Source organism: Lepisosteus platostomus, chromosome 11, assembly GCF_059453375.1.
Source record: "Lepisosteus platostomus isolate fLepPlt1 chromosome 11, fLepPlt1.hap1, whole genome shotgun sequence".
Taxonomy (NCBI): Eukaryota; Metazoa; Chordata; class Actinopteri; order Semionotiformes; family Lepisosteidae; genus Lepisosteus; species Lepisosteus platostomus.
The window spans coordinates 42,258,752-42,268,992 of NC_142621.1; the positions used below are offsets into that span (position 1 = coordinate 42,258,752).

At 40.0% G+C, this 10,241-nt stretch overlaps 1 protein-coding gene across 1 annotated transcript in view; it reads right to left on the reverse strand.

Moving 5' to 3' along the window:
• Window positions 1–8,805, reverse strand: part of gnav1 (guanine nucleotide binding protein (G protein) alpha v1) — a 45,891-nt gene extending 37,086 nt beyond the window's left edge. The window contains exons 1-2 of the mRNA XM_088599765.1: window positions 8,120–8,805; window positions 6,750–6,841 (exon numbers count right to left, since the gene is read on the reverse strand). Of these exons, the coding sequence (XP_088455891.1) occupies window positions 6,750–6,841; window positions 8,120–8,249 (222 nt within the window). The 5' untranslated portion in view covers window positions 8,250–8,805. The remainder of the gene's footprint in view (window positions 1–6,749; window positions 6,842–8,119) is intronic.
• Window positions 8,806–10,241: the final 1,436 nt, after the last annotated feature.

A 10,241-nucleotide genomic window follows, 5' to 3' on the forward strand; every position in this document is an offset into this window, starting at 1 on the left:
GAGAAAGCTGAGAATTTTGGGAAGCAGCCATAGAGCCACAGTTTTTTAACTAAGAGGTTGAGAAAAGACCTCAATGAAGCATGAACAGTCATTATCTTGCCTGACAGCCTTCAGTTGTGAGCAACTCTTGTATTCAAGCTTGTGGGGAGGCAAAGCACTTAAAGCTATTAAAGTGTCCACACTCCTCATAATTAGGATGTGCCAAACTGGAAAGAACTCAAACTACATCCATCCTTTAGTAACGCCAGCCTGCAGAGTTTGATTCTGTCAGATAGCTGATGGCTAACACTAACTTCAATGGTACTTCACAAGTTCTAAGCAATGTGAAATTAATATAACTACATAAAAAGCTCCTAAACCACAGTAGGCTATATATTGAGAGGGGAGGAGTGTTGGCATTTCTATCTCCTTGAGATTACATATATACTCAAGAACCCCAATAAGAGCTAGAAAATTCCTTTATTTTGTTTTTTCACAAAAAGCAGGGGGAAGAATAAAAGAACTGTTTAAGGTCATATTTAAAAAGGAAGTTTTTTTTTTCTTCACACACACACACAACTGCCACTGTACAGCAGAAAATGTAATAGTAGTTGCATCTTTATGGCATTTTGTAGAAAAAAACAACAAATCCAGTTTTAAATGTGTTTTGGGCTAACACTGACAAAGTGTTGTTGACAATATTCTGTAGGATAGCTGATGGCTGACACTAATGTGAGTGGTATTTCCCAACATTACTCGTTTTACAGTTGAAACGAACCAGTAACAGCAGCAACTGAGATCGCTTTGTTTGTTTCATCCAGGAAGGGCACCGTGACAGTTTCATTGTGTTTTTTTGGCAACCAGAGGATGTTGTGATACAAGCACAATGAGTGACTTTCCACAGCAGAGAGACTACTGGTCATGAATGCGAAACAACAGCCTCACCCAGATCATCCTCTGTTTACTGAAAGCAAACGTTACAGCAGGAAGCTTGAAAGTGTACTCCAACACATACAGTAGCAATGAAGAGAGACATCAGGACCCTTACGATATCCCAGTCGGTTCCATCATCTCACTTCAGTTGTCTCTTTCTGAGTGTAAACTTTTAAGGGTTTGAGTTATACATACTCAAAGACAAAGTCATACAAATGTGAACCTCTCAATTAACTTTTAGAGCTCTTCAAACCCTTTAAAATTCAGAAAGCTCTGTCAAACATGTACTTAATATAATACTAAATCCTATAAAGACCCCTGGCGAATTTCACTAGTTTTGCACAAATGATCTCCCCCCAAGAATCAGACTAGCCCCTCATTTAAAAAGGATCCCATTCTGCAGCATCAGGAACTCATAATAAAAAACTCAAGGTTCACACAGAGACTGTGGAATGAAAAGCTGCTCTTTATTAGTTGGCTTAAACTCACACAGGTCATCAGATATCCAGTGTCAACCACCTGCATTTTTCAGATGTTGTGTTTGAATGTGCCCAGATTTCACTTTCATCTAAAAAGAGATCCCTTTATGAGCCAACTCTGGCAGGTGAAGCGCTTGCCCAAGGACACTTCAGCAAAAATATTTACAAGCGTAAAATGCCAAAAAGACAAGGCAGCTTGGCTGGATTCAATAAAGTAATCTGGCAGTGGATGCTGACTAGTTCATTTAGACTGTTTTGATTTCAGAACAGACACCAACATGGGTCAACAACACTCTCGCCACCTCAGAACACCAGTGAACACATTATTCTCAAATTCTCAACCTTATACAAAAAAGGTGTACACATTCAAGTGGAGCAGAAAAATGCCAGCAAAGGCAGGTGTGAACTCAACGATAAATGGAAAATGTATTTATGCTTTCTGAATTTGAGTTTTAACGCCAATACAAATCATCCTACCTCAGAGGACCTGTTTAATCTGGGAAAATAAGGAACTTGGAAAACAGACAAAAGGGACAGCCGCCACTTTTGAGACCCTTTCTATTGGAATCCGAGTGTGATTTTTGTCAACCTGTTCAAGAAGAATCTTCTCAAACAAGCTCCCTTGCCTGGAATGTTAACCATGAGGTTAAAGCATTGCCCCCTTTGACGTTTCAAGGAAATATGTCCAAACCAAACAGTTGTGAAAGTTGTAGGCAATTTCAATTTATAAAATGCTGAAGAAATCTTGTCAAAAGCACAGTGGGAAGAACCAAAAGGGGTGAAAACAGCATCTGACTCTTCCACCACTTGTTCACACCTCATCTACTCATGTTAATGGGAAAGTGGGTTCTGTGGGTTGAGGAAGACAGAGACAGGACTGTATATCAGGCTGCAAGCCTATGTTTTTTCAACAGCAAAGCACATTCCTCTACAGAACCACAGGGAACACAGAAAGAGACCTTTGGACTTTCAGTACACAAAAGGAATCCTGCGCTTGTTCCAAAAATAATTAACTCTACATGAATTGTAATCTTTTCGGTACGTTAATAGCTGCCTGCCAAGAACATTTTTTTTTTTGTTTGAGGCCAGGACAAACACTGTGCTTTGGTGCTGCCCCCCCGAAAAAAAAACATTTCATTCCATACTGCACAGCAAGTACTGAGCAATTTTAATCTTCACATTCCTGAAGACCCCAGAGTCGCCTCTTTTTCTGGGCACAGGGGGACAGGAAGAGTTCACAGCTGGATTGCTTTACATTCTGACTGCAGGCAGTTCCCAGTAGACACAGCAGTAGTGAATCGGATGTCTCCGTTTCTCTGAGGTGGTCTCCTCTCACTGGGGCCCAGAGATAGATAACTGTTCTTTGCCCACAACTGAAACAGTGAATTGCTTTATTAAAGCAGCGAGGTGTACGTGAACGCACATTTAATATTGGCATGGTATGTATATATCAGCCAATACTTCTTCCACAACATGGATCTATTTTCTCTCCCTTCCAGCAATGTTCTTAGGCTGTTTTATATTGGAGAAAACAGTACACCAGTAATTGTGAAATGCCATATTCAGAAATTGAAAGTTGCTCCCCACACCCACCTCCCCACGACAGGCTCAAAATAATCCAGGATATTGATCCACTCCTGAATCTTGAATTAACAAATGTGTCACCATTTAGTTTACGAGACAATTTTCCCCTCCATTCCTCAAGAAGAGCTGCAAACCAGGACTTGGGATTTAACTGGGTCCAACGTTGCTAGTTTATTGCTCAAACTAATTTATTGCTCAAACGTGCTTGTACTTTATATTAAGTAAAAGGATGTGACAGAGAAGGAAGAAAATATTTACAGAGAGGGGGAGGGTAGGATGTTATATGGTGTACTGGATGTTTACAAGCTGTAAGCATGTATAGCTGCACAGTGATTTCTGTCCCCTATGGATTGAGCAACTGGCACTGGTCCCTGGAGCAATCCTGACCAGTCCCAGCTGTGACCTCACAGACAGAGCCAGAGAGGCACAGTTGCACTGGGGGAATTCTATAGGTGTTCTCCTGCAAACAAAAAGGAACTTTTGGAACTGACTGCTGGTACAAAAAAAAGGTTGAGAATTATTGAGAAAGTACTGCATTCCTCAGCACTTAATGTCTAAGGAGCGTCCTCCACTACACTCATTTACACCCGTGTCACAGAATCAGTCCATTGAGGTGAAGTCATATGTAGCAGGAAGGATGTCCTCCAGGATAGAAGCCTGAGCATCCATACTTTGTATTTTAAAGAAATGCTTCTATTCAAAGGAATCTCAATCCCACTTGCCTATTAGCCAGGGTGTCCAAAGCAGCACAGCACCATTGACTGAGTGCTACCAGCATACAGTAGCACTGGGATTGAGGCGTTTTAGCGCTCTCAGATCTTGGAACAACTACGACTGCTGTGACTTTATAGGAGCCACACCGGCAAGAAAGAGCTCCTCCATTCAGCACTACGTCTGCTATGATCTGTGGAACTCACCGCATGTCAATTTACAAATGACCAGACTCATCGCCACAAAGTACTATAATAGCAAAAAAATACAATTACCATTCTTTTGAATTCAATTTCCAGACTGACATATGGGAAGGCAACAGCTTCAAGACATTGTTGGCGAGCGTGCCATGTTTTCTGTGAATTTTCTCCAGTGGTTTCAGATATACATTCAATGCATTTCTACCGCTGAATACTGTGGCTGTGTCTGCAAGGTGACATCAATTTTTTTGAGACAATGAGGGGAAAGGTTTCATAAGAACATAATGTTTAAAATGTAAACCTATACTAAAACACGATTGTGAATGTTCATTCCTTCACTTCTCTGTTAATGTAAACACACCTAAGGATTCAAATTCCTCATCCTGGACTCTGAGTAGTTCCCACCCTATTTGACCTTGTGAACTCAAGTGCAATTGTTGTTCTGCCCTCTCTTGCCCGGTCTGCAAGTAAACACATTTCACTGTAACTGTACACATTGACAAATACTTAAGAACCAAGACATCACTCTATCCTTCTCAACATTTCATTTGGCAGGGAAGTTGGAGATTTTTCAGCACTCTGAGGTTTTTTTGGACTCTGCAGCAACACCTACAGCATGGATTGCTCTAATGGGACGAAGTGTGTATCCGTATTTTACAGTGAAATGCTCGCATATCAAATCTAAACCCCCTTTTGATTGAACCATTTGTTCTATTCCCCCCCTGTAGGGTTAGGCTAACATCAGGTTAACATCTTACTACTACCTGAAGATACACTGGGGTACATTAGATATTCCATGCTGAAAAAAAGAAGAAAGAGAACACAACACAAAGAGAAACGTTGTGTTCTCTTTCTTTTTTTTTCAGCATGGAATAAACCTATTACTTGTTCCTTTGCAGCCTACACATGCTGACGCAGCTACCCACCTAAATTAGATATTAACCTGTTTAATTAACGATAGGTCTTCCACTTCAGGAATCAGAGTTTGTGATTAACCAACTAATGTTCTTGTGCAGTTATCTACTGCCCTCTTTCCCACACATTTACTACTTGGGAATTTGGTGATTGGGAATACTTATTCCTGACATTTAAGTACTACGGAGCTGATCTGCCGATTTCACTTTATAGGATAAAGTAATGTCATTCTTTACACAAATAACGACGGTGAAATTTAGTATGTCCAGCTTTTTGGGGAACAAAAAAACTCTCCTTTACATTTGTCATCTTTTAAAACAATAGTTTCTACGACATGGAACAAAGCACAACGCAGAACACCTTAGAAAAGACCAGAACACCCTCTTGTTAAAGCTGAGATTAATACCATCAGAATATCATGCTATGGGTTCTTTGATCTTTGATTAACCAGATGAGCCTCAGGCATGCCTCACTATTATGCACCTGGCTAGACTTTAGTGAACAGTAATCCTTTAAATAAAGCTGTTTAACCCTTAATACATCAATAAGCTTACCTACGTACTACAAGGGGGAATGAAGTACAAAACGAGCTGGTGATGGACTTTCCAAATGAAGAGGACAGGCATATTTATTGCTGCACCTTTCACTATGAATCTCCTTCTGGTGTCACACTTTATTAAAGGCAGATATATTTGCTCTTCAAACTGTTATTAGCTCACTACTACACAGTTTCATGAATGAAGTAGTACCTTGAAATACTGTCCATTTTGAAATATTAAATTCACTCAAGCCCCAACCCTGAAAGGAAACAGCAGTTGCTACTTAAAAAAATTCACTATTCATGATTTCACCATTTCTCTATAATTTCTAAAATTACAATCCTTTTCATGGCTTTGAAAAACCCCACCTTAAATGCATGTTATACGTGATTTTTAGAAATTCACAGTCACTCAAACTATTTGACCACGAATTCCAAACAACATACAGGTATACAAAACTAGTGCATAAATACATTAATATCAGCGCCATATAATCATGAAACTGACAGGACCTACTTTCTCAAAGGAATCCATAAACAAAAATAAATAAAACTCGCACTAAGAGCTCTCCCTCTGTGATTTTGTATTCCTGATTAAATGAAGTTCTGTCTCCTGGGCACATTATGAGTCTCAGAGCAATTTGGGTAATGTTGAAGTTAGCATTTGTCCACACTGTGCATTGCTTAAAAATACAAAGGGCTTTGTCTGTTGTGCTTTGCTTATTAAATGGTTATATCAGCTTGTCTGAACACTAAATGGGATTTTTCCTTGGCACTGTATTTGAATTCAAGGCTGCATGGTGGTGCAGTGGTTAGCACTGCCAAATGCAGTTTGGATATTCTCCCTGTAAATATGGGAATCCTCGAACAGAGCAACAACATACTGGTACAGTACGTAAACTGGCTTCTGGGAAAACGGTCCCTGGTGCATTTGTGTCTGAATGAACAATGAACTGGCGTCCTGTCCAGGGTGTACCCTGCCTTGCGCCCGTTGCTTGCCAAGATCTGGCTCCTCCGAGTTTGAAGGTGAGAAAATGGATGGACGGATGTATTTGAATGGATGCCCACTTCTGTTTGAGCTCCAAGAATGCAGGGAATTAACTGTAGTGTTTTTAAAGGGATAACGAGTCAAGAGAAAAAAACAATCCAAACTCCCAAGCTCCTGTTAATCATGTGTGAATAACACAAACAATGCTCCAGATAGCCATAACTCTTTTTGTAAAGACATGTTTAAAAGCAGTATCTCTTAATTTCCAACCATCTCCCTGGGTCTTGATTTCATTGTTGATCCTGAAGTGGCCTGTTGGATTAACTGTCTCAGTATGTTGGAGGCTTTTTCCAGACTGAAGAGAAGACAACCTTGCTTAGCATTGCAGAGATCATCCATGACAAAGAACTCCAGACCCTCACCTTAAAGCTAATGAGCTCCTTCCTTGTGAACCCATGGCTGTGGATGATCTTCATCTGTTTCACCAGGGTGCTCTTCCCACTCTCAGCAGCTCCTAAAACCCATCAAGACAACCATCAGAACAAAACCCACCTGACTGGCCGGCAATCCCATCTGCTAGAAATCAGAAACTCAAGCATGCATGGGTTTTTTCCACTCGTAGGATCACATAGCACTGCAAACTCCCCCAGAACAGGAACATACACATCTATGACTGAGCAAACACATGCTAGACACATCTCTAAACCAGGTGTGAGCATTTCTTGTCCCAGAAGGCCAGAGTCTTCGCAGGTTATTCATTCCAACACAGATCTTAAACTCAATCAGCTCATAACTGGCTGAATGCTTCTAGCAGATCTTCAGGTACAGGTGTTTTCAAGAGATCTAGAAAACCTGCCGACACACTGGAATTCTACTCTATAACAATACCGCTCTAAACTTGTCCTATATCAAGTCTTGTGCCCTATGCTCTCAGAAGGCAGCCTCCTTACTAGGAATAACCAGATTTCCAATAATCGCTGCTGCGCACTTCAGGGCAAAGAGAAGCATCAGCGTTTTGGACATCCATGACCCTAAGCTCTAGCGTACAGGGAACCCAGAGATTTTTTTTAATTAAAAGGCTGGTTCACATATGTCTTAGCTATGCGAGATCGGGCAGCTACAGTTGCGCTTGGATGTCCAAATATAGTGTGTTTATCTGGTTCTAGAGTATTCACCATGTGGCCTTACGGCTCCTATTGATGTAAAAAATATTGTTGAATTGTGTGGATTCATATGAAATATGTACGAATACACGACTTTTCTGAAACCCATAATATGAGTACACACCTAGATTGCTCATAACTAAACTCTTCGAACAGGTAACTAATTGGCAGCTGGCATTATTTCCAAAATGTGTGCTTGCAGGGGTTTCAGGTAGATCCTGGAAAGGCTAGGGACAGGTCTGTTTTGCAATCCGAGCAGTCCACAAAACGATTAACCTGGTAATTCTCGCAGATGCATGAATTTAGTATGCTGAAGGTCTATTACAGCTGAACACTCAAACCATTCGCTTCATTAAAGGTAAACATACTTATGAAATACTTGCGAGCCCGGCAAAGAAGTATTACAATGATGTAGTTATTTCAACACTTAGACCAATTATGTAACAGATCTCAGGTGACAAAAAAAAAACAGAAGACACTAGACGCACCAGGAACGCAGTTTGACATATGCTACTGAACATGAGAGAGCACCCTCGCTTTAAACCCACGCACACAGCTGCATTCACATTAAATGTTCAAAAACCGGCGTTTTGTTTTTTTCGAAATCTCAGGCTAGTCTGATCACTTACCCAGCATCAGAATTTTAACCACGTTCATTTCTTGCTTAGCATACTCATAGAGATCTCGGTCGATTTTGTCACTGTGAATCCTGGCTCTCTTTTCCTCCTCTGTCATCTCAGAACCCAAACACAATCCCATCTTCTTCGCTCATTTCTTCAAGAAACGATCAAAAAAAAATCTTCCTTGCTGAAGCTTCACAGTAAAGCGAACCTCCAAGGTTCAAAAATCTTAACCCGATTCATTTCTTACAGTTTTTTTTAAATGCTTCTTTATTCCTCGAGATTACGCTGCACATACCTGATTCCGAAATATGCTTTGCCGTCCCTAACACACGTTAAGAGCACAGGGATGCCCTATTTTTTGCAGTTACCTGTAGCGTTCAGACAAGCAGAAAAATATAAAATGCATATATTTGTGTTTTATTGCTGCTATGTTCTTGTTTTTGAGATTGAGGCTTTTTTTCCGCAATGGATTTAGAACAGGCGAAATCACACCGGTGCAAAACTTTTAAAACTTAGTTAAGAAGTCACCCCGTCCAACTACTTCGGCGACTACTACTACAAAACTACAAACTGTTGTAGAGTTTCGGGTTACAAAGGGAAGTGACGTAATTTTGAGAAAATTGACACCTGAATGTAGCTTTTTTAAAGCAAGTTAACATAAACCCGAAACTCACTTGAATGTGAAAGAGATACAAATATTTACTTAAGCGCCCACATCATAACAGTGGAACTGCTAAGATACTGCTGATTTGATTCTTGCTAATTGCTGCCAGTTTTGAGGTAATGTGAAGTTTAACGGTATCAAGTTCAGATGGACACTGCATAGTATGGTTGCAATTAAGTTTTAATATTTAATTTGCTGATAAATAATTACTGGAACAACCTGTCGATTTTAATGTTTTTGATGTTTTGAAAATTTAAAATTCTGAGACGTTGGTTCGATCGTATAATCATTTCCACGAAATCAATAAAAAAATGAAGTAAACAATTCCCAATACCGTGACTATTTGATTGTGAAACATCATCTTGTAAAAGATTTGTACCTCGCCCTTATGGACGTAATGTCTGCTGTTTCATAAGAGTGCAAAAAAATAGTCCCGTTAAAAATATAGAAACTTTTTTTATTTTTAAAATCTTGTATCCATAGGTGGTTGTCGAAAGAATGCTTCCTAGTGTTTATCTGATGTTAAATACAGATACAGCTGCAGGAAAGCACTGAAAATTATGTGAAAAGATTATTAGAAATCCCTGTTTTAAAGGCAACATTATACCACTATATACTTGTATGGGCTGTATAGGGAAGGATTGTATTTTCGCGGAGAGAGGAATATTTTTTTAAACGCCGAGGAATGCTCTGTTATCAGCCATTTCGTGATGTCTTGCAGAGGAAGGACTGCTCAGGCTTCCTAATTAAGTTACTCAAAACTCTTTAAGTAAGTAATCGGGTTGCCGACGATTTCCAAAGTTGATTGCTTCCACATGAAGCGCTGCTTCCTATAGCGCTTGAATGGGAAAAACAGCATCACAGCTCTCCTAATGAACTGACATTTAGCGGTTCTCAGTATGAAGGGGTTATGAATGTAAGGGATGTGACAGAAAGCGTAGGCCCACACCGTGCTCATTTACAGTGATCAAAGCTCCATACCTACAGTGTCCTTCCCAGTTAAAAATAGGGAGGAATACGTAGGTGACCTTCAGAAATGTCCAGCAAAAATAACTCGCAGTGGTCTGTTCAGATCCCTGGTGCGTGTTTATCAGCTACGGACCAAAAATCAATTCCGAGGAAAACCTTATGTATATTCTCCATGTAGACCAGAGACAAAAATAGAGATCTAAGCACCAATACATAGGATATAAAACTAAAGTCTATGGCCACGGACAAAACCGATGTATTTTCAGTTTCGGTACTTATTTTGCTTAGTATTGTATACGATTGCCTCATTCTTTAAAATCACAAATCATAGTGTCCGGCTATGATGTAAGGCGACTTAGCCTTCGTGTAAGTCGAGTTAGGAAATGCTACACAGTGAAACGGGTGAACTGAAGTGCATTTGCACGACAGGCTAATGTAAATGCCCGAATAATGTTCTTAAGTATTTTTCACAGTACATTATACTTCTGTTAGTTC